Raw genomic sequence first — 25,421 nt, 5'->3', positions numbered from 1 at the left:
ATCCCACAACTTAGACATTCACATTACTCACACTCTCATTACACATACATATAGGATCTTGGGGGTGGGCACGATACACGGAATCCAAATTACCATCAGGGTGTACACCCCACCCCTGGCGTCGTTGCCCACCTCTCAATGTTAAATACACATAGACATTGAGGGCTAACAGGAGGGACCATGCGCTTACCTGCTGCTCTCTGGCAGGTAGCTCCATGCCCTCCTGGGTTTTAAATGCACCTTAGAACACACATGCATCAACACTACAATGAGCGGGTGGAGGGAGGTTTGGAGTCTTCTCTCACCCCCATTCTCTGCGACCTGCTGGAGTGGGGGGGCTAGGAGGAGGAGTTGGCCGTCCGACTGCGGTCTGGAGTGTGGGGCCTCCCTGTATTTAGTATTTATTTATTTATTGTCATTGTCAAGAACAATGAAATTGCGTTTGGGGCTTCCATACAACCCAAAAAAAAGAAGAAAATAATAAATACCCCTTAAAACCCAAGTGTACATATTTAACCCAGTGTGACTCCAATGCAATAAGACAATCCTTAGCAATAATGTTCGTAGAAATTCAGACAAAGACCTGAGAAACATGACAAAATACAACAATGCAACCCATTCAATATTATTGTACTGTGAGATATGATATCAGATATGATAGTTATCTATTTAAGAAAGAGGGGGGGGGGGGGGGGGCAGGAGGGGGAAGAGAATAAAGATATGATGCACCAATGCAGACCAGTTCATTGCTATTAAGAAGTTGGATATGGTTATTGTCCGTGAGAGGGGGGCAGAGAGTTCAGGAGCCTCACAGCCTGTGGATACAAGCTGTTGGCCAGTCTGGATGTTCTGGCCTGTATAGACCTGTACCTTCTCCCTGAGGGCAGCAGATGGAAAAGGTGGCGCGCAGGGTGATGTTGGTCCCGCAGGATACTGTGCACCCTCCTCAGACAGCGAGTGGGGAAGATATTACTGATCTCTGGCAGACTTGTTCCAATAATTCTGCCAGCTTCTTTCACCACCCGCTGGAGTGCTTGCTGATCGGCCTTGATGCAGCTTGGGAACCACACTAGAAATCCATACGTCAGAACGCTGCTGATGGCACAGTTGTAGAAGTTCAACATCAGAGATCTGGGAATGTGTGCGCTCCGCAGTCTCCTCAGGTAGTAGAGGCGCTGTTGGGCCTTCCGTACAACTGAGGTGATATGGTTGCCCCAGGACAGGTCCTCGGTCACAGTTACCCCCAAGAATTTAAAACTGCTCACCCTCTCCACCGCCTCACTGCCAATGAAGAGAGGCAGATGGTTGTTATGACCCCTCTTCCGGAAATCTACAATGATCTCCTTGGTCTTTTTGGTGTTTAAGACCAAGTTATTGTCGTGGCACCATGACTCTAGTTGTTGCACCTCTGTCCTATAGTTTATTGTTGGATATAAGTCCGAGCACTGTGGTGTCATCTGCAAACTTAACAATGAGATTGGACGCGCAGGAGGAAATACAGTCATGGGTGAAGAGAGTGTATAGCAGAGGGCTCAGAACACACCCCTGAGGGGCACCGGTGTTGACCACAAGGGTGGAAGAGGTGTTCTTACCCACTCTGACACTCTGTCTACGGTTAGTGAGGAAGTCCACAATCCAGTTGCACAGAGAGGAGTTAAGTCCCAGTTGGTGGAGTTTGGGACGGAGTTTGTATGGCCGGATGGTATTAAAAGCCGAGCTGTAGTCTACAAAGAGGAGCCATGCATAGGTGTTCCTGTGTTCCAAGTGCTTCAGTAATGTGTGCAGCACTGTGGCGATCGCATCCTCGGTTGACCGGTTCTCCCTGTATGCAAACTGGTGCGAGTCCAGGGATGGTGGAAAAGCAGCTCTGATGTGTTTAATGACCAGTCTCTCCAGGCATTTGGCGGGAATGGGGGTGAGTGCCACAGGTCTGAAATCGTTCAGACATGTGACATTTGACTGTTTTGGGATGGGAATGATGGTTGCTGCTTTGAAACAGGATGGTACCAGTGAACAGGACAACGAGGTGTTATATATAGAGGTGAAGACGTCCGCCAGGTCCGCAGCACAGTCTTTTAGCACCCGGCCCAGCACTCCATCCGGCCCGGCCGCCTTCCTGGTGTTAATGCTCCGGAACACACGCCTCAGCTCATGAGTGCTCAGGACCGGAGCAGGGTCGGTTGAGGGGAGAGGGGACAGGACAGGGTCGGTGTTCTCCCTGTCAAAACGGGCATAAAAGAGATTTAGATCCTCAGCCAGAGTAGAACTGTCGGCTGAGGGTGATGGTGTTCTTCTTTTGTAGTCCGTGATAGCCCTGATGCCCTCCCAGACCTGCCTTGGGTTTGTGTTGTTCTCAAACCTGGCCTCGATACGCCTCCTGTGCTGCTGCTTGGCAGTCTGGATGCCTCTTCTCAGGTTGGCCCTGCCAGCACTGTATGCCTCCTGGTCCCCGGATTTGAAAGCGTTGTTCCTTGTTCGAATAAGTTGTTGAACTCCGTGTGTCATCCAGGGTGGATTATTAGGGAACACACGGAATCGTTTCCAAGTTGTTACATTGTCCACACAGAAACAGATGTAGTCCAAGACAGTGGAGGTGTAACTGTCCAATGCGACACGATTGTCAGTGTCCTGCACCTTGAATACATCCCAGTCTGTGCAGTGGAAACAGTCCTGAAGCATCGGAATAGCATCCTGCGGCCATGTTCTCACGGTTTTGGTTGTAATCCCAGTGCTCTTGATCTTTTGTGTGTATATTGGGTGTAGCAGAAGGGAGAGATGGTCTGACAGACCCAGGTGGGGATAAGCCTGGGCTCTGTACGCATTCGCCATGTTGGTGTACACCTGGTCCAACGTTCTATCTCCTCTGGTAGCACACTTCACATTACGGTGGAAATTGTGAAGTACAGATTTCAGGTCCGCGTGGTTAAAATCCCCAGCCGCAATAAAGACACTGTCCGGGTGTGCTACCAGGCTGTTATTGATGCTGCTGCTCAATTGTGCTAACGCTAGCTTAGCATTAGCATCTGGTGGAATGTAAACAGCGCAGATGTAAACGGCAGAAAATTCCCGAGGGAGATAGAATGGACGGCACTTTAACACCAACAGTTCTACCTCTGTACTGCACAGTTTTTCCGTTACCGTGACGTTCGTGCACCAAAGGTTGTTAATATAGATGCACAGCCCCCCGCCAGTCTTCTTACCCGAGTCCGCAGACCTGTCGGCTCGATAGGCGGTGCGGCCTGCTAGATCGATAGCCGCATCGGGAATGGCGCTGTCCAGCCAGGTTTCAGTGAAAATCATGCACGAACAGTTATTAAAAGTCCGTCGAGTGGCGATCTGCAGTTGTATTTCATCCAGTTTGTAACGGATTGAACGGGCGTTGGAGAGGAATATGATCGGGAGTGGTGGTTTAAACGGACTAGTCTTTAGCCGTGCCCACAGGCCTCCCCGCTTGCCTCTCTTCTGCCTCCGCTCGCAACGTCTCCTCCTGCGGCTTGCTGTTGCGGGTAGCCCCGGGGCTTGCTTAACGATCTCCGGGGGGATGAGATACTCGGATGTTAGTTGAAGATCTCCACGGCTTAGTTGTAGTAGATCATCTCTGCTGCTGCAGAGTCGGGGCGGTCTGCCTCCCCCCACCGCAGGGAAAAGGGTAACACCACCTGGGTCTGGGTGCAGTTCCCCCCTCCAGGGGCAAGGGTACCTAGACCCGGTTCGTAGAGTACGCTTGGGGAGTGTGATCGTGTGTACAGCGTCTCTTTATGTCTGTCTCCACGTTGGTTGAGTGTGGAGTAAGTGCATATGAGAGCATGAGGGTGGGAATGGATGTTTGTATCTGTGTGTGCCTGTATGTCTGTGTCTATATGTCAGGTTGGGTGTCAGGCGCCACCTCTCTGGGGACATCTTAGGCCCTCCAAGGTTTGGAGGCCTATCTCCCCCTACCACCACTTCCCCTGCCAGTGGCGGACTCCCTCAGGTGTCGGTGCGTTGGTGGTTCTTTGTGTCCGGGGATGGGCGTCCAGTTACACACCGGCTCACTCCTTGGCGGCCGCTTATCGGGGCCCGGAGCCTGGGGCTCGCTCGGGCCACTTCGGAGGTGGGGTGCCCCCGGCCTCTCGGCCTGGGGCTCGGTCACTCAGGCACGGCTGGCTGCCGGCGGAGCTCACGGGCGCGTCACTGCAACTCCCCCTGGCTTCTGCTCCGCGGCTGCTGAGTGAGCCCTCATCTGGGACTCTCCTCAGCTCTTTCTGGGACAGTGGCGCGGCTGCCCCTCTGTTGGTCTTCCTTGGTCTCTTGTGTTCTGGGGGCCTCTGGATGTCTGGAGTTTTGATCTCCTCCATACCTGCTTCATGCCCTGGAGGACGGGGCTGTGGCCCCCTCACACCCTCTAGCAGATCATTACATGAAGGAACCTTTTAAAAAAACAAACAAACAAGCGCGTCCATGCTCACACCCACAAACTACACCCTTTTTGGCTCCTACCTCAAAGCACACTGTGTTCTGTTGATCTTATGTGCTGCACAATAATGTTTAATATTTAGTATTTACTGTCATATTCCCATATATCATTGTGATGTTGTTTATTCTATTACTCTTGTTCTCTTCTGCTTGTTTTCTTTTTTCTTTCTCAGCAGGTGACCCAGGTGATTGATATATGCATTTTTTTTTCTTTTTTTTTTCTGCCCGTTCTGTTGGTTTTTGTCTTTTGCCCTTCTCCCCCGTCCCTCTTCTCAGCTCTTTCCCTCTTTCTTTCTCCCCTTCTTTCCCCCAGTCAAGTCTGTCCCGTATTCAGTAAGTGAAAATAAAATGAACAATAAAAGGTGAATCAAATGGACCATTACGGCAAAGCTGGGATGGTCAATTTGGTAAAGTAAATCCGTTGGGCATCTTTCTTTGCCTTTAGACAACAATTCTGATGGCAAAAGAGCCAAACGGGACAGGCAAACAAAATATATATATATATATATATATATATATATATATAATAAGTTGGCCAAAGGAGGAGATAGAAGCCACTGACATCAAGACCAGGAAGCTCCTGATCATGAATGGAGGGTTTCACCCCAAATCCAGCACCCTGAGGCTGTATGCTACACAGAAGGAAGGAGGCTGGAGACTGGTGAATGTCAGCACCACAGTCCAGGATGAGGTGCGAACATCCACGAATACATCAGGAAAATGGCCCCAACCGACCACATGCTCAGTGAATGCCCCAGGCAGCAGAAACCCAAGAAAGAAGTCTATCAGACCAGGAAAGACCCCAGGTGCAGGCTGTGTAAAGATGCCCCTGAGACAATCCAGCACATAACAGCAGGGTCCAAGATACTAGCTGGCAGGGCATAAATTGAACGCCATAACCAAGTGGCAGGCATAGTATACAGAAACATCTGTGCCGAGCATGGCGTGGAAGTCCCGAGGTCAAAATGGGAGATCCTGTGGGACTTCCAGATACAGACGGACAAAATGGTGGTGGCTAACCAACTGGACATAGTGGTGGTAGACAAACAGAAGAAGACGGCCGTAGTGATCGATGTAGCGGTTCCAAATGACAGCGACATCCAATACCAAGAGCTCAGAGAAGAGCTGGAGAGGATGTGGAGGGTGAAGGTAACAGTGGTCCCAGTGGTAATCGGAGCACTAGGTGCGGTGACTACCAAGATAGGTGAGTGGCTCCAGCAGATCCCAGGAACAACATCGGAGATCTCTGTCCAGAAGAGCGCAGTCCTAGGAACAGCTAAGATACTGCGCAGGACCCTCAGGCTTCCAGGCCTCTGGTAGAGGACCCGAGCTTGAAGGATAGACCGCCCACAGGGGTGAGAGGGGAGTACACATATACACAAATTAGTTTTAAGTTGGAAATCCTGGAGCTCGACGTAGTGTTGAAAGAGGTTTAGTTCACCACTCCTAATGATCTTTATATCTTGCATATCTTGCATACATATTCTGACAGCTCTGTTGTGGCGATTCTCTTACTTTATCCCAATGAACCAGTATTAATAGGCCATAATTTTTGTTATTGATCTTGTGCAAATCAAACTATAACAAATGGCTATGTTGTGTATAATTCGACGTCACTTGCCTGTAGCTGACAGGCATACAATGAGTGCTGAAAAGGAATTAAAAAAACAAACAAACAAACCTGGCCATGGGAAATTTTTACATTATTCAGCTTCGAAAGACCTACTATTCTTCTCAGAGCCTGAGCTGAAAATGAAATCAAAACTACAGATTTGCAAGTCAAATCCACATTCTGTGAAAGCTACATGACACAAAATATGTGGACACCTGATTATTACACCCATATTCAACTGCTGAACATCTAACTTAATCTGGCTCCACGAGATTACATCCATTCACTAGTGGTTGGTTATGGATGTTGGGTGATAGTGTTTTTTCCTCTTTTTTGTCCTCTAAGGATTTGTTTTGGAGCTCACAGATGGTAAGTGTCATTACAGGTTGAAGTCAGTGACAACATGTTATTTTAAGAGCCACAGACAAGGAGTCTCAGGCTGAAATAATAATAAATCTTTAAAAAAATATATTTTGATAAACACTGAAAATGAGTCCAACACAATAGAAGGGCCAATAAAACACCACCACGACAGGACAGTGTGTGTGCACTGAGTGTGTGCTCAGCTTTCCTTAATGCACATGTTACTCAGAACATTAACCACCATTAAAGCTTGCAGGTAGCAGCTATAAGGACTATGTTAAGTAACTTAAATGTTACATATAAAATTAGAAAGAAGTATGTTGAAGTAATTAACTGAGTAACAAACTCAGTAGTGGAAAGTCATAAAACAATATTTAAAATAAATAAATAAATTCAACATTAATTCATATTGTAACAAAATTTAATTAGACCAAAATTAAAAACAATGTTACACCTGGTTTATGATAATTATAGGATTTGAAAAATCCCAAGCTGACTGAAATATTAAAAGTGTTGATCTTAGGAGGAAGTGAGACAGAATTTATTTATTTATTCTGTGAATGGAGGCTTACAGGTGTGCCCAAACCCTAACAGTCTTCAGAGTGCTGCTTGGGGAAACCCTATATGATAAGCAAAAAAGAGAAACTAAAATGAAAGTTGAATTTGAAGGTGCATATTTCATACTAGCATAACATCTGGTTTCAAATTCCAACTCTGACTTCTTTTCAAATCCATATGAGCTTACTTCTAAATGCACGCAGTCCTCACGCCGGTTTCCCTGACTCTGATGGTAATAACTGTAATGGGAGCCCAATTACAGGGGCCTCCTCACTTAAGGTCACACAGCAACCAGCAAATTACCAACAAGCAACCACATAATTACTCTTATCCTGCTCACCATCCCGTCATCCTCTGCTCTGTAGGGTCATTACTGACGGTGCTTCAGGGCCTCTTCCTTTCTCAGTGTTTACCACATTCCTCCCATACTTTAGCCTTACTTGCATGGGAAGCTCCAGACCAACGCGACAGTATCTGTCTATGTTTGTATATAGGACTGAAACAGCTGTTACAGACTGAAAGGTCCTGTCTGAACTTGTGTGTCTCAACTCATTTCCTGACGTGCAGTTGCTTTTCTTTGTGGGGAGAGATTTCTGGGATACTGTGAAAGGTGAGAGGAGGCCATGTGGTGCTGGATACCAAGAAGCTCAGATCTCCTCAACTGCTGTCATGTGGAGTTTAACTGTATGTATGTATAGCCGTATAGCAATGCCTCCCATGATAGTTGCTGGCTTTTTGGCTTTTTTTGCACTTAATATTTTAACACATAAAATCGTCATTTTGTATTTATGTTTTGCAATTTTTAAAAAAAGGCAAGTTAACCCGTAGATCATATGTAGACATTATACATAACATTAGATCTCTGCAGATATCTGCATGGATGGCCTGGTGCTCTCTTTGGTTCTATAGTATATAGTATAATTTAATAAAATTAGTTTATTATTTAATTTCAGATAATCTAAAAGGGGATTTGACCAAAATCTTTGCAACACTAGTATAGATTGTTTTTTAAAGACAAGAACACAGCAATGTAAAGGAAGACTGAAACAAGAATAGGGATGATTACCTCATTTTTTCTTAAATGCTCTTTGTAGAACAGTGCATTCTGTTTTATTTGTGCTCCCTGTGTGCAGCAACCAAATGAGGTGGTTTTCATGAGTCTGTTTTATGAATGATATCCCAGGTGTTTAGGAATGGTTGGAATCAGGAGTGAAGTTGTTTCAGAAAGGAATTTACCCACATCCTTGTACATAGTACATATAAGGACACTTTTTCAGAAGAGGAAACTCATAGCAACTGTGAAGCATTGTGGTGCAAATGTTACAGATTGCTAGTTAATGCTTTCCTACCCAGGGGACCAGGGGACCATGTGACTGTAGAAGAAGTTTTAGAGCTTTTACTTGCCCATAGGCTGACTGCATAAAGGTGTTTTGATGGTAGACTGCTTACAGCTATACTTTAAATGCCTATCCAACTGCTTAGAAAGTAAAACAGACCCTCTTCCTTCAAGTGGGCCAAAAAAAAAAGAAAAGAATGTGAGTGATATTTAAGAGACAAAAAGTGGATCTATGCAGGAGTGATGGCCTTTTTTTTTGGAAAAATTCTTATTCGAGTGCATAGTTTTTCTCCCATACTGTTTCATTTATTCTGTCAGAATCCTTCCTTCTTCCTTTGTTTTTGCTTTTTCTCTTTTTTCCAGATTCTTGTCTTTCGTTCTCTTTAATGGAATCACAAAATATATGGAATTAAATGGAAATGCCACCAAAACAAAGCACACACTTTCACAGCTCAGCATTGAGTCTCCATACCCTCCCCATGCGTGTTTCCTGTTTTCCTCATGACTGTCTGTTTCCAGCAAGTCTGTTTGTTTGCACACATGCTCTCGAAGGACTCCCTTTAGTGTGACTCTTCCTGTTTTCACTAGAACACAGAATTAAAGAATGCACGGCGGTAGATACATAGTACGCTGGCACTTAAACACAGGTTTTTCTATTATGAGCTCATGGTAAACATAGTGTAATTTCACTCCTCAAAGGTTACATACTATACTACACTACATAACTCAGGAGGATCGTTGTTGACATTGTAAACATCCTTTTTGTGTTTTACATTACCTCTCTCTGCCGGCAACAGTTGATATGCTTCTGTTACCAAAATATACTAGAGCTTGGTGCTGGTGCAGCAGTAAACATGTCATGTTTGCTGCTGGACAGCTGTCAGTGTTGTGAGATGAAACTGGCATTACTGTTGCGTTTATGTGCCAAAACAGTGTCAGCTGCAAAAATATCACAGCGGAGAATTAATGTTAAACTTTAAATATCAAAAAATTCACATTGACGTAAAAAAGAAAAAGAAAAAAAAGATTAAGTCAATAATCACCCCATGAATATAAAGTGAAATAAAAAATCAAGCTTGGTGGATAAAAGGCTCCTGGAAAATTTGAGAATTTGATCATCCTTACAAATATTAGAAAGTGTGTAATGATGCCATTAAAATAAAAACATGCACATCTTTCCATATTTTTGCGAGCTTTGGAGGGTCAGTTGTTTGTCTTCTTTTTGAGATTCTTTTCCCTCTTCTTCTTTAACAGAATAAAAATACATATATGGACACACACTTTCACTACTCACCATTATGAAACTCCATCCTACCCCCATGAGATTTCATTATTATTTTTAATGACAGTAAAACTGTAGCCGTCGCATTGAAATGTAATTATTATGTGATTGCAATGTTCAAAATTTGGTGTTTAATCTGGATTCATGTTGTGTTGTCGCCACCTACTGGTGGGCCTGAGTGTGGCGCTTTGTGGTGCGCATGCTTTGGGGTGAGGCTCAATTAAGCGCACGTGTCACCAGAGACTGAAGGCTCGAGCCAGAAAGAGAATGCTAGCCTGTGCAAAGGGTGGAAATATAGACGATATGGACTACAATTGCTCATGAATGTTCAGTAGAAAGGCGCACACGGTATGTTGGTGCATTTACTTTGTGTGTATGTTTTATTTGAGTTGTAATTTTTGTTCTGCTGATGTAATATCCGTGTTTTTCATTGATCATTTCACCATAGTTTTTCACGGTGTTTGCTGGTGAAAAGAAGATTAAAATACTGGCTGAACATCAGTTGGAGCATGGCCCTTTATTCTACTTCGAACATGAAAAACCTTCAGGAGCAGTTACAAAAACAGTCCACCTTCACTCTACTGAATCATCCTGAACATCTTTTCCAGACAAAATTTTTCAACCTGCCTTTGTAGAAATCTTTTGATTAGTTCTTTCTGAGGCTTTTCTTGGTCTTTCAGACCTTAACCTCTGTCATCACTACCATTTCTTAAACTCATTTACACATTTTAGGACACGACTTCATAATGACATTTTGCTCTCTTGTCATAACCTTTTCAGAATTAAGAGTGGTAGGTTGACACCACCTGGGTCTGGGTGCAGTTCCCCCCTCCAGGGGCAAGGGTACCTAGACCCGGGGCTTAGAGTACGCTTGGGGAGTGTGATCGTGTGTACAGCGTCTCTTTATGTCTGTCTCCACATTGGTTGAGTGTGGAGTAAGTGCATATGAGAGCATGAGGGTGGGAATGGATGTTTGTATCTGTGTGTGCCTGTATGTCTGTGTCTATATGTCAGGTTGGGTATCAGACGCCACCTCTCTGGGGACATCTCAGGCCCTCCAAGGTTTGGAGGCCTATCTCCCCCCCATCACCACTTCCCCTGCCAGTGGCGGACTCCCTCAGACATCGGTGCGTTGATGGTACTTTGTGTCTGGGGATGGGCGTCCAGGTACACACCGGCTCACTCCTTGGCGGCCGCTTATTGGGGCCTGGAGCCTGGGGCTCGCTTGGGCCACTTTGGAGGTGGGATGCCCCCGGCCTCTCGGCCTGGGGCTCGGTCACTCAGGCACAGCTGGCTGCCGGCGGAGCTCACGGGCACGTCACTGCAACCCCCCCTGGCTTCTACTCCACGGCTGCTGAGTGAGCCCTCATCTGGGACTCTCCTCAGCTCTTTCCGGGACAGTGGCGCGGCTGCCCCTCTGTTGGTCTTCCTTGGTCTCTTGTGTTCTGGGGGCCTCTGGATGTCTGGAGTTTTGATCTCCTCCATACCTGCTTCATGCCCTGGAGGACGGGGCTGTGGCCCCCCCACACCCTCTAGCAGATCATTACATGAAGGAACCTTTTAAAAAAAAAAACAAGCGCGTCCATGCTCACAGGTGTACACACGGGTGATCACACCCACAAACTACACCCTTTTTGGCTCCTACCTCAAAGCACACTGTGTTCTGTTGATCTTATGTACTGCACAATAATGTTTAATATTTAGTATTTACTGTCATATTCCCATATATCATTGTGATGTTGTTTATTCTATTACTCTTGTTCTCTTCTGCTTGTTTTCTTTTTTCTTTCTCAACAGGTGATCCAGGTGATTGATATATGCATTTTTTTTCCTGCCCATTCTGTTGGTTTTTGTTTTTTGCCCTTCTCCCCCGTCCCTCTTCTCAGCTGTTTCTCTTTCCCTCTTTCTTTCTCCCCTTCTTTCCCCCAGTCAAGTCTGTCCCGTATTCAGCAAGTGAAAATAAAATAAACAATAAAAGGTGAATCAAATGGACCATTACGGCAAGGCTGTGATGGTCTATTTGGTAAAGTAAATCCGTTGGGCATCTTTCTTTGCCTTTAGACAATAATTCTGATGGCAAAAGAGCCAAACAGGACAGGCAAAAAAAAAAAAAAAAAGAGTGGTAGGTTGACAAGCCTATGTGATGGGATAAAGAGACCGGAGTATTTATAAACCTTGGGAAAAACCTTTGGAATCAGGTCTTTCCAGGGCGAATTAAGGTATAACAAGGTTATCTTAGAGATCAAATCTAATATTGAATGGTGAAGACATTTATCTGAATTGTTGCCTAATGTATATCAGATGATCTTTAGCTCATTTAACCATTTACAGTTATAACATTTTGAATGAAAGAACTCTCAGTGATAACTTAAAGCTCATTTCCAAATAAAGATACAGCTCCTTGCAATGTTATTAGTCATTCTCATTGCTCTCAAAGTTTTCAACATAATTATTCAATAATGATAATAATAATAATAACAACACACTATACTGTATCTCTAAAAAACATCAAACTGCTGACAGACACAGTTGGGGATTACCTGATAAGAGCTGATGTTTCCCTTAAAGTGGCATCTGCACAGGGAAAGATGCTACAGCTTGACACTGTACAGTAGTAACAGGCTGTAAATGCAATGTATTTACCACAGTGCCATATGTTAGTCAGCAATATCCTGCACTCTTATTGGTCATCGCTTCAATTGCTCATCTGAAAGTTGAGAAAATGTAAAGTTTGCATTACATGTGATATTTCCGATGAAACTGCTTGAAGTCACTGACTGTCATTGACTTTCTGTGGTCTCTTCATTGCTACATCACTACAAATTACTTCCTATGTTGACACCCCTCCCCCCCATTAAGAGTTGGTAGAAAAAGAGAGAGGAAGTACTATGGTATCAGGTGATCAAAGTGTAACCTTGGTTAAAAATATAAACCCCAAAAAATCCCAAACATGTCCACTGATCATGTGTCCATCAGTAAGAAAAACAAACAAACAAACAAACAAACAAACAAACAAACAAACAAACAAACAAACAAACTCTGTACCAGATAGGGTACAGTAGCCTTTCTGTACCCTATCTAATGTGCCAATTTCCACACTATTCTACCTTAGTTCTACACTGGCTCTGCTCAGTATAATGACAATAAATTGGACTGAATAGAATTTTTAGCAGGGTTAAATCAGTATGTAGAGGATGTGGGTATTTTCTTTTCTGCCATTCTGAATTTCAGAAATCCTGGTTGTGCCACAGAAAGTAGCGAGCGCACCACTGATGGCGGTTGAATGCAGGCTAGGTGTGGCCCATGTGAATCAGATAAATATACAGCATAATTCCCTTCTGAACAAACAATAATGAATGTAATGAGGCAGCTCCCGTTTCCTCACGGAGCAACCTTCGCCGTCGAGCTTAAGGTGATATATAAATCACTTTCTAAATGTACTTCTGAAGCTGTGGAATGAGAGGAAATAAAACCGGTTTGAATCCAAGTGACTGAATGCAGAGTGACGGACATAACTGGACCAAACACAGAGGGAAGTGGACACACAGTGAAGGGGAAATCCTCTCTGTGGGTCTCTCACACAAGTAGCATGTGAATGTGACACTTCGCCGAAGGTAACCGAGCTCATTGCGCAATCCCTAGCCCATCCCGTCTGTTTTAACACACACATACGCACATGCACGCACACACACGCAGATGCAGAAACAGGACAGCAGTGACAAGGTGCAGAGCAGAGACAAAGCGATGGAGCTGCTGATAACACTGGAGCCAGCATTGTCTTTTACAGAGCTCAGACTAGGGTGTGTGTCTGTGTGTGTGTCTGGAGTTGTCACGAAACAGCTCGAGGGAACCTCCCTGGATATCAAAGTGTGAGTGTGTCCTGTATCTGAGAATGCACTTTTCACCTTTTTTTCCCTTCCACAAATCATACAAAGGACAGATTTTAGAAATGGATTATGGGTAGGAAAAACATAGGACCCTAAACCAACACATACTTTCACAACAACAGCTAATAAAGCATAAAGCTTTCTCATTTGGATTTTAGAGAACCTCGTTTAAATTAAAGGAGGACTCTTTTATTATTGCATTTTCTTCTTACAGACAAAACCATCAATCCATTTTTCATGGAGTCAATCATCATAGCCAGCATAAAAAAAACCTAACAAGCTGCTATCATACACAGTTGTTTGAGAAATGCATCTGCCTTCAAAAGGTAAAAAAAAATAGAAAGAACAAGAGAACAGGATGTATTGGCATTGCATGCCGTTTACCTATGAGTTTGCGTGTTTGTGTGTTACTTTGGTGCCCCTGTACAGATAGAGTGGATAAGGGAGGAAACCATGCACTTGTTATCTGTTAGCAGAAACCTGGCAGCGCCTCCTGGCTTTTTTTTTTTTCTTTGCTGATCTGAGCCTCCACCACAGCTCAAAGCCTTCAGAAGAATCCTCATCGTGTCTTCATGATGCACGGCGTTTCTGTTGTTCAATGCTGTGCTCTTCAGCTTTCACAGAGGGTTGGCCTGCCTTTGGAGTGTGCTGCATTTTGACCATTTTGCACCGTGGTACTTTGTCGTGTGAGTGTGCTTAGACTCTACTGAACACATCATATAAATATGGTATATATTTTTCTGAACATACCACTATAATTGACCACCCACTCATATTTTTTTTAAAACATAAGTGTGCTTCAGCATCTGAACACAAGCACCCATTCTCAGTATAATGACAATAAATTGAACTGAATAGAGGTCCTCATTACATTTTTCCATTAACTTTTTGCATTTGTGTGTTGTTTGTTTGCCTTTCGAGCTGAGCATCGAAAGGCATTGTTTGCTTAAGTTTGTGGATCACATGACTTTTGGTTTCAACACGCATTTATTTCTGGAAGTCTGTAGGTTCACCCACACCCACAGTCCATTTTTTCCATAGCTGTCATGTTTCTCTTCCTTTGTTTTTAATCAGCAAAAAAATATAAGTTATTTAAAAGCAATTACCCCAAATTAGTCTTCTATTGACTTCTAATTCTTGAATTCTTGAAATTTTTTCTTTGCATTTTTGTCCAAGTAAGTATCTCTTTTAATACTCAACAGAAGTTCCTTGTTCAAGTTCAAATGCAGACTTCTTATGTGTCATAGGCTAACTTCAGTTTTTTTGCAGTGCAGTAATAAATGCAGACACTTTCTCACTGTTTGTCTCAGTTTTTCTCCATGTCATTCTCAGGCACCAATAAGACATTACTTCCTGAGTATGTGTCATGTGCATACATCTCACACACACACACACACACACACACACACACACACCCATGCAGAGACTCCAGACCTGATTAGTGCACGGTCTTTGTTTGTGGACAAAGGATTTCCTCGTCTGAGACGAGCAGCCGGTGGCAAAGAAACAAGGAGGGAAAGATTAGTTGCTGAATGAGAAAAGAGGTTTGAGGTTGAAGGAGTGGCTGCTGTTGTTGGTGGTGTGGTGTGTATGTGGAGGGGGTTGGGATTGACGTGGGGGAGCCTGATGGTGGAAAACACCCAGAGAAACAGAAGCTACAACACTGCAGGTGTTTCAATTGGCATCATTCAAAAAGAAAGCAAAGAAAATACACAGTGCAAATCTTAATTTTAAGTTGCACACTAGCGTCAATAAAGTAGGAGATATTAAATCAAGGAAGTCACTGACCTTCAAACTCCCTGTCTCCGGTATAGTGATTTAAACATCTTACCACTGCCTTTACAGTCTCTAAGACAATCAGTAAGACCTCCATTAAGTCACTCAGTGTGGAAATGTAAACCAACTGACTGTAAATAGTAGAGATAAGATCATGACACCACAAAGTGGACGTGTAATAAGTCTGTGTAGGTCTGTAGGAAATGAGTGGAGTGAAACAAGCTGACAAGGCGAGTCAGGGGATTTTCCAGCAGTACAAAACAAAGAAATGAGTAACAAACAAGGCGAGACTAAGCATGTAAACAGTTAATGAATGACTTGAGTTGAGAAAGGAACAAGTTATTTAGTGGTTAGCTTGGACAGCTATTACACATATCAGAGACAATATTTGTTAACAAGTGGCAAAATTAGACTCCAGAATTCGTCACAGAGATATCATCAGCAGGCTTGGTGTGGTGGTCACGTGACCATAGTGAAGTTCAAAGGTAACACTGCATTTCTGGCCATTGCATTTATGCTTGAAGAAAAAAAAAAAAAAGTGACATCAGTTTATGAAGATTATCTTGCTAAACAAAACAAGTATCACAAACCTTCAGTTGCCCCATGGGAATAATTCTATTGACTTTTTAATCAAAGTAAACTGAGCAGTGATAATGTAACACACCCAAAGAAAGATTCTAGGTCTGACCAACCGTCTCTGTCGTGGGCAAAAAGATAACAGTCAATAAAATTCTAAAAGATAATTTATTGACAAAAAATATCAAGAGATAAAAGATAAAACACTCCAGTGTCCCATTTATGAATCGTATAAAAACACACAGTCCCAAGGCCAGAGCCAGCTATGCCACACGACCAGTTGCACTCCACGTGTTGCCTTTAACAGGGTTAGAAGTTGTCCTTGGAGACCCACCACCCTGCAAGCATATAGCCAGTGGTCACTCCAGCCTCTGCAACTCTGCTACCTTTAGGCTGTGGCATATAATAGGCCCTGGCCTGCACAGAGAGACAAAATGACACCTTCAGTATAAAATTCATAGCGCAAAGCCCATCCATCCCAAACATATCTGATTTCATCACATTACATACCTGCACAGAGAGACAAAATGACACAGCAGTGTTTGTAGTGTGGGCTATAAGTAGACCAGTGTATCAGTGCAATCAAGTACACCTGCCTCTAATTAGTCCAACCCCATTCCAGCCATTGGCTCACCAAAAATGTGACACACACACACACACACACACACACACAAAACCACTCCCAACCCAGTGCAACTTCACACAATAATATGGAGCTGAATTAACACAGGCACATTAGTCTACCATGTTGCAATAACTTACAGGTTGGCCTGAAAATGAAGTCATCCCTATCTTTACGGCTACTGGTTCTTGTGCTGGTAATGCAATTTGCAACCACAGCCTACACTGTAACAGTGATTAAGGCGTGGAGACGATGGCCCGTGTCGTGCTCTCTGCACAAAACACACAAGTGAGGACACACAATTTGAACTTCATTATCTGCCACAATTTGTCTTCAAAGCTTATTTTCTCTGTATTTATGGTTGATCACTTTAGTTTTCATGCCAGTCAGCAACATTGGAACTACTTTCATCTTCATGGGTTGTGTGTGCCCATAGCTTAGTATCAAAGGCTAGAAATGAGTCGGCACCTGGATACTTTGCGTACATACACATTCACCACTGCAAAGCACAGCCCCCACTGCATATTTTGCCCTCATTTAGGTGATGCTAACGCCATCCTTTATACACTGTTTATATGTTGTTGTGATCAGGACGGACAGTGTAAAAAATATGAAAGCTCTCATATTAAATTTCAGCATATAAACAGTGTTTTCATGTCAGTTAAAACAGTGTAGCGGCCCAGTTATGTGCCGAGACTGTGCCTAAGTGAGGCAAATGAGTTTATTTTAGAAATGCATCTTCTTCTTGTCATTTTGAATTTGCATCGTGAAATCGACTGAGCTAGCAAAACCGAGCTTTTTGAAAATAACCTGGCCAGCCAGAAAAGACTCGTACATTAACTCATTAAAGTTTTTAAAAACACTTCATTCAGGCTGATCAGAGCAAGTCTGAAAATGACATCACAAAGTCTTGACATACTGCGTTTATATATGTCTGGCCCAAATTAGTGGTTTCAGGCATGTTTGATGTGCTTTATGTGCATGTACGCAGACAAATGAAATGTAAAGGGTGAAAGAAGAAGGGAGAGAGGGGCAATGGCAAAAAAGGGGGCCAAGGGCAAAAAAAGGGGGGCAGAGGGAGAAGAATGGGGTGAGCAGCAGGGAAGAGGTAGAGGTACTGAAGAGGGTGAAACCCAGAGAGGAGGAGGAGGGAGCACTGAAAGAGAATAGAATTCATTTGAAGGTGAATAGTAACAGCGTGGCTTCTTTCACAGGGGCTTCTGTCATGCCTAGGGGGCTGCAGGAGGTGGAGGGGTGTGCAGAAGTCTTTGGGCCAAAATGAACACTGGAGCTATTACACACTTCATATGCAGAGACACTGCTGGGGAGCCACAACACAGGCACACCCATGAGCCATATTTGACATAACAGGAAGTGTTATGTACGACTGAAACTCACTAAAGACTAAACGCATACATGCTCCATTTTACTTTAAGCCAAATTTTTTTGCTTACTGCTCATAGAGTGTATTTGAGAGAGGTCCTGTCAGATGAACAGAATCAACTTTTTGGAGTCCCTCCTTGATCACAATACATAAAACACAATCTCCAGACAACAAATGAATCATTATTGTAAGAGGATTTTTAAAACATGAGCATACTATTGTATATTCCACTAAACCGAAAAAAATCATAGTTTTCACTCACACGGTCTTTAGAGCAATGTCGCTACTTTTACAGATTTCATGCTGTTTGATATAAACAACCATGTACTGTATAGCAGAATACAGTACGTATAATCTTGCAAAGTGGGGGACTGTGAACATGCTGGCATGAATCCTTTCACAGAGAACAACAACAATGAAAAAAAAAAAGAAAACCCAAAAACAAAGCAACAAAAACTTTTTTCGAGTATCCAAGACTGGAATCGAATGGAAAAATACTGAGTCATCTGCTGTCCAGTCACTCAGCTTGTTTCTCTTGTTGATTGATAAACTCCTCCTTCACAGTGATTCTATCTTATTACTCTCTGAGGTGTCAGGAAGACAGGAAGCAACAGAGATAAACACACTATCACAACACAACTATATTTAAACAGGAAACAAGAAAATCACACTGTCTTTTTTAAGTGCACTGAGCTCTTTAAAGGATTATCATATCTAATTAAATGTTCAGTAAATAGTTCCCCTGTTTGTCATGAGCCATAGTGTCATGCATATAAACTGATAACACTTTTAGCCTTAATTATCAAAGATGCACTTCAGTTACTGCTGGGATATTCACCCATGTTAATTACGTTTCCACTGACTTGTCCAGAGCCTCACTAAATCATACATTCATGCCAACAATAAGAAATTAAATATTTGTGTTGTTCATTTTCGCCACATAAGTGTATCCAGATTTATTTCCAAATCAGTCTTCAAATGAATCCATCAATGCCTTATAAGATGTAATACTGCAGATTTGTGCATGTTTGTGTTTTCCTGCTGGGTCCTTTAATAATATCGCTGTAGCATGGCTTCCGCTCGAGGCTTCAGCTCCTCTTATATGATAAAAGTGTCAAGTTGCTGTTACAGTGTGATGTTAATTGGACCCCACTGAGCCTGGACAGGTCGTGCAAATTAACAGGTAGTCTATTAAAAGCCTTTGTGTGTGCGATCTGCGACCCTCGTGGCTTCACATAACCCTGAAACAGTGAGTCTGTCAGCGCTGAAAGAGGGTTAAGACAGTCAAATGATCCGTCTGATTAAAGTGAAATGGTCCAACATTTCAGTCTATGCCACTGGCTAGGCTTCATGCACTTTGGATTATGGGAAACAAACAGATACTAAAATGTAGTATTATTGGGACAATGTATGATTCAGAAGAAAAAACAAAGACAATACCACCAGGGGTTACATAAGATAACGTGACATCTTCGGAACATGCAGCAGTTTCACAGGACTGTCGGGCTAGTTAGTGCGAGACAGAAAAAAGAGACGGTGACATTGAACCAGCATCACCCACACAAACAAACCTCTTCATTCCAGTGAAGGCTGCACAGACAGAAATAGCTCCAGTGCCGTTGTGTGCTCACAATATCGCAGAGAAACATTTTTTTTCATCTGAGGTGATTTCAGCGGCCTTCCATCAAGTGGGCAGGAAAAAAACGTGAATTGCAGAAGGCCACTTTTTTGTTGTCACATAGCAACTGGCTGCTGCTTTATTCTACCGAGAATATATATTTGTAGCAGAAATTTATGGAGCTTGAGTTTTTCGAGTTTGACATTTATTTTTATGGAAAAAGAAATAATAATTTCCTTCCATGAGAGCGCACCACTGTATTTAATCCTAAATTCATGCCCACAGAAACCAGTGGAAACAATCTAAGTGATCACACAGGGTGGGGTAGTTAGCATTGAAAGACAAGACTTTTTTTTTTTTTTTAGAAAAACAGACAAAGGTTACAGGTCATATCTCTCAACAGGGCGCTGATCCTCTGTCAGATGTGCCAGACCTCACTGGATGCAGATCAGCTGTGTTTCCGGAGTGAGGAAGAAAATGAAATTGCACCAAAGGCGTTCTGCCTGTAAAGCCCACATTGAGCATGGTTTTACTGTCGCGCTATTACAGTGTAATATGTTTTTTGAAAAAAAAAAAATATGGTTCTTATTATACTTATTATATTATGATGGTTAATGGTAAGACTTTCAATATAGTGCATGCATTAGAGCGGTTCAAACAGCTCTAAGTGAATTAAAACTTCCAGCATGTTGAAAAACGCACACCGCATTGTTGCAGACTTGCGTTGTAGCCTAATTATCGCAACGCTCTTTATTTGAAACTCGTGTGTGTGTGTGTGTGTAACTGTGAGCTGAGGCCGCTCCCGCCCTCTCCGTCTTCCTTCCTTCCCCCTGCAGTTCTTGTGTTTGTTTGCACACACTTGATCCGGAGCGGAAATTCCTCTCCGTTTTTGTGAATGACAAACTCATTAACGATTCATCAACACAGGCCGCTCTATCCGGCCCCCGTTTCTAAGGCGACCGCTGCTGCCGCGCTTCTGATTGGTCGCCCCACAAAACGTATCCAATGGAACGCCTCCTGTTTGTAGCCATTCAGCAGCCTGGCGCCGCAGAGAGCGCAGAGAGTCAGAACCTGCAGAGAAACGATCTACAGCACAGACAGGCTGCAACAGCAGGCAGAGACGGGTGCATACCCCGCATGCTTCACAGCAACAAATCCGCCTTTCTGCTCTGGATCTCCATAAAAATATTAGATACACAGCCTGTATACGCACAGAGAGAAAGAGAGGTGGAAGAGCAGCCGTGGAGTTATATAAGAAGAGAGGAAGCTTCAGCCTCGTCGCAGGGCCGGTATGACTCATTGATAAATAACTCAGGCTCTCTCCAACCAGATGCATGAATGAGGAACAGTGTGGGCAACCTACTCTCGGGAGATCTCTGAAGGGAACAGGAATTCCTACGTCCCGCAACACACTGGATCCAAAAGAACGTTTGGAGTGAGTCTTGACAAGCGTGACGGTTTTTATTTTGACTCGTTATTTAGTTTTTTAAGCCGTTGTTCTCAGAGTTGTGTTGCCGAGGGCCCTCTCAGCAGCAGATCAGACTGAAAACGAAATTCCAGACAGATATTTGTGCCTGCTGCTGAAGCCGAGAAGCTCCCCGCTTTTCCTCGACACCTTTTTTCCCCCTTTTTTTAACTCCTGCTTATAAATGCTTGACAAGCTCAAGCCCGTCGTCCAGCTTGACTCGGTTATGGCGATCAGCAAGACGGTGGGCTGGCTCCGAGAGCAGCTGGAGACGCGCAGGGACGGCCTGCTTGTGATGGACTGTCGGGCTCAGGAGCTCTACGAGTCGTCTCACGTCGAGACTGCCATCAACGTGGCCATACCCAGCCTCATGCTTCGCCGGCTTAAGAAAGGCAATCTGCCCGTGCGCTCTCTGCTCTCCAACGGAGAGGATCGAGACAGGTTTGTGCGGAGGTGCAAGACGGACGCCATCCTGCTGTACGACGAGTACAGCCGAGAGTGGAACGAGAACGTGGACGGGGGCTCCGTGTTGGGTTTACTGCTGAGGAAAATGAAGGACGAGGGCTATAAGGCATATTATCTGGAGGGTGAGTGGAATTCATTCACATTTTCGGGCACGGCGGCTGCCGCTGTTCATTCACAGGCTAGATTTTCGCGCAGACGTAGATTTCTGGCGTTTTGATTAAAGAAATATATAGTCATCACTCTAAGGTTAGGTTACACTTGACTCCTCGCACGTCAGTAATTACTGAAGAGGGTCTTAATTTACTTCGAAGAGACGCGTAACCAGATTTTATGTGTATTAAGCTTCTTTTTTTCTTTCTCAGAAAATAATAATTTGCCGTCTGCAGTGTGCAACGTATGCCTGCTGTGTGGCAGGCAGAAACTGTGTGTTCATTGCATCTGTTTTATATATTTCCAGGTGGCTTCAGTAAATTCCAGGCCGAGTGTCCGGCTCTGTGCGAAACCAACCTGGATGGCTCGTCCCACAGCAGTTCCCCTACTGCCCAGGTGCTGGGCCTCGGTGGGCTGCGCATCAGCTCTGACTCCTCGGACATCGAGTCTGATATCGACCGGGATCCGAGCAGCGCCACAGACTCGGACGGCAGCCCGTTATCCAACCCGCATCCCTCCTTCCCTGTAGAGATCTTGCCGCACCTTTACCTGGGCTGTGCCAAGGACTCCACTAACCTTGATGTGCTGGAGGAGTACGGGATCAAGTATATCCTCAACGTGACTCCCAATCTCCCCAACCTCTTTGAGAACGCAGGAGAGTTTAAGTACAAGCAGATCCCAATCTCGGATCACTGGAGCCAGAATCTCTCTCAGTTCTTTCCCGAAGCCATCAGCTTTATTGGTAAGTAATCTCGCAGAACTGGAAACGCTCTGCAGATTAAATCTTGTTGGTTAGGTTGTGTACATGCTTATTCATTTTTTAGTACTGCTTATAATTATTTAAACTCCAAAATTAGCTTTTGAGTTTGTGAGACCATAAATAGTAATACTGCGTCAGTCTGCAAAATATAGAACATAGAGAAAAAAAAACCATCAAGTCCTCACAATTTTGAAGAAGGATTCAACTCAAAAGTTGGGTGTTTGATTAGTATTGTTCTTGTTCCCTACTTTATGACATGCATGCAGGCAGAGTAAAGGGGCAAAAACAGATAGCTGGGGGCATAAACGTATTAAATGTGATATATATTATCACTGGCAGGAAGTTCTTAGGTTGTTATTGTGCAATTGAGATTAGATGAAGTGTCCCTGGCTGTGGTCTTATCAGTCAATCAGACAGGGACACACAGAGCAGGCAGATTAAGGCATTGTGTAGAGGCAGAGGAACACAAGTCTGCCTCCAATGGTGCACAGGCAAAATGCACTTGGTTTGACTTCAGTGGAAGACATTCTGGCCCTATCTCTTGTCCCAGGGCTTGTGAAATTGCAGCACAAAGGGCGATGTTGAAACTGGAGAAAGGGGAGAGTGAGCGAGGGGAGGGCGGTAATTCAAGCGCAACAGGAAGGAAGTGGCATTGAAAGTAATCTAGGACATGGCATTGCCCCCCCTCCCCTCCTCCTCCCGCCACATTACAAAAGGAGCCATTTACGGCCTGATGACATCCTGTTCGCCTTGACAGGGTGCCCTCATGACTCCTACATTTACACGCCCAAATGGCACCATTGTCAGAGTAACCCTAGCAAGCGGAAGAATGGTTTAATAGACCGTAATAGTCAATTTCCCAGCCGGCTACTCTAGGCCAAAAGAAACCAAAGAATGTGAGCTCTGTTTATGTGCAATACTGTCATAGCCCCTGTTTAATTACTGACATGGCTGGGAGATAGGATAATAAGTTCCTGGACCTGCTTCAATTTCCAACAAAGCGTGACTTTAAAATCACAAAGATTTGATTATTGATTAGTTGCCTAAAAGAAGCATAAACAATGAGAGCTTCTCTGCTTTGTGCTTTTCAGATGTCAGGAATGTTTTTTCTTCTGATCAGTATCCATGCAGACTAAATCTTTGGTCTTTGGACTGTGAGAGTAACAAAACAATAAACTGGGATATCTACTCTTTCCTAGTTATCTGGAATGATGAAAAGCTCTAAAGATGTTGTTTATTTATGATACAAAATTTCCACCCCTTTCTTTTCTTCCACCAGATGAAGCTCGGGGACAGAAATGCGGCGTCCTGGTCCATTGCCTTGCAGGCATTAGCCGCTCTGTCACAGTGACGGTGGCCTATTTGATGCAGAAGCTCAACCTGTCCATGAACGATGCTTACGACATTGTCAAGATGAAAAAATCCAACATCTCACCCAATTTCAACTTCATGGGTCAGCTTTTGGACTTTGAGCGCACACTGGGTCTGAAGAGTCCATGTGATAACCGCATGGCACCACCAAGCCAGCAGCTCTACTTCACCACCCCGACCAACCACAACGTCTTCCAGCTGGACCCCCTGGAGTCCACGTGAGGTCTGCTGTCACCACTCCTCTTCTCATTGGGGGTTTTGTGGGCCTCCTATTGGAAAAGCTGCAAAATGTTTTCTCTTTTTTCCGTCGTCTGCTGTGCGACATTATTGATACAGCTGGTCTGAGGCGACAGCTGCTGAGTGTGGTTACTGAAGGGCCATAGCTGTCTGACCGAAGCGCAGCTGCTGTTGACTAAATGAGGAGAGACAGTACAAGAGACAGGAAGCGAATCATTTAAAGTGTGCAGATACTTACTACAATCAGATTTTGCTGTAAGACTCTGGTCTTTTTTTTCGTATTTTTTCAGTGTGTCTAAGGAAGCCTAAAGTGATTGATTGGACAGCTGTATGTTATGCTTCAAAGTTCAAAGGCTGGTGTGCCAAAGAGACCTGATTGTTCAAAGTGGACAGATAAATGAAATCCTTTTGTATATTTGTTTTGGGGTCTATTACTAGTTCCTCCATGACATCAGGGTGCATTGTCTCCTTCATCTTCTGTGAAGACTTGCCTGCATGGGGCTCAACTACCCTGGCTTTAGAAGGCACACAATATAATGGACTTTATTTTACATTTGTGGAGTCTTTTCAAACATTTATACGGTGTGTATATATCTTAATATAAAAGACAATACGGTAAAAGCCTTGCTCTAGTAGTATATACCCTTTGGCACAAGTGGGTACTGAAGATTTGCTTTGTTTCATATTCTACTTTTATGTAAGCATACAAACTGCGTATTGATCAATATGTTTGAGTTGATTATGCCAAAAATCAAGTAGGCTTTCCAAGAATTGTGTACATGTGTAATATATTCAATAAGCGCTTTGTGGCTGGCCTTTTCTTTTTGCACCTGTCCTCCCACAAATCAAAGTCACCTTGGCCATTTGCCTTACTTTTGAGCTTGGAAGATTTCTTTCCCCTTTTTTTTGCACATTAACCTTCAGAGAAATGTACTTTTTTTGGTTACAGTATCCCAGATAGATTTGTTTTGTTTTCTTACAAAAAACCCCAACCAAACCTAGAACGATTATTGCTGAAGTTTATAAATTGGGCTCCATGCTTAAGAACTCAAGCAGTTCAAATGGCCAAAGGTGGAATTTACTGGATGTCTCTGAAGGTTAATTTAAGAAATCATGATCTGTGGGTTAAATATTTCCGATGTGTGGAAAAAGCAGGGAGCTGTGTTTGCTTCGCTTCTTCAGGGAAAATTCTGTGAAATGCAGTTTTCACTTGACAAGACGAGACAAAATTAAATCCAGAACTTCGGAGAGTTGCCCCCACACCCCCCGTAGAGGAAACCACTATGTTGCCCTCTATTCACTCCTTCCAAACTCCTCTCTTACGAATGTAAAGGAAATATAAGTTATTAATAAATTGCTATTTTGTCTACACGTTCCGCTTCTTCTGCTTGTTTTTCCATTGACACATTCGTTGGTGTTTTGTCTCCACTTACAGTAACACATTTATGTAAGTGTCTCCTCACCTGCAGTACAGTTGAGTGTTAACCAGCTGGCCAAGTCACGA

The 25,421-nt window shown here is 43.7% G+C and overlaps 1 protein-coding gene across 1 annotated transcript; it reads left to right on the top strand.

Moving 5' to 3' along the window:
- Positions 1-20,486: 20,486 nt before the first annotated feature.
- Positions 20,487-25,288, top strand: dusp6 (dual specificity phosphatase 6). The gene is made up of 3 exons (XM_004556325.5): positions 20,487-21,521; positions 21,857-22,291; positions 23,589-25,288. The coding sequence occupies exons 1-3, from the start codon at positions 21,119-21,121 to the stop codon at positions 23,900-23,902; spliced, it is 1,152 nt and encodes a 383-aa protein (XP_004556382.1). The 5' UTR covers positions 20,487-21,118; the 3' UTR covers positions 23,903-25,288.
- The last annotated feature ends 133 nt before the right edge of the window (positions 25,289-25,421 follow it).

Source organism: Maylandia zebra, linkage group LG7 (genome assembly GCF_041146795.1).
Source record: "Maylandia zebra isolate NMK-2024a linkage group LG7, Mzebra_GT3a, whole genome shotgun sequence".
NCBI lineage: Eukaryota > Metazoa > Chordata > Actinopteri > Cichliformes > Cichlidae > Maylandia > Maylandia zebra.
The sequence above is the reverse complement of the archived record's forward strand: the minus strand, read 5'-3'. Positions and strand labels throughout refer to the sequence as shown.

What these genes read in the sequence shown, in the direction of transcription:
- dusp6 (XM_004556325.5), top strand. Translation starts at nt 21,119, where the DNA reads ATGCTTGACAAGCTCAAGCCCGTCGTCCAGCTTGACTCGGTTATGGCG. An exon ending in TAAGGCATATTATCTGGAGG is followed by an intron (nt 21,522 to 21,856) that starts GTGAGTGGAATT and finishes ATATATTTCCAG; the next exon opens with GTGGCTTCAGTAAATTCCAG. An exon ending in CGAAGCCATCAGCTTTATTG is followed by an intron (nt 22,292 to 23,588) that starts GTAAGTAATCTC and finishes TTCTTCCACCAG; the next exon opens with ATGAAGCTCGGGGACAGAAA.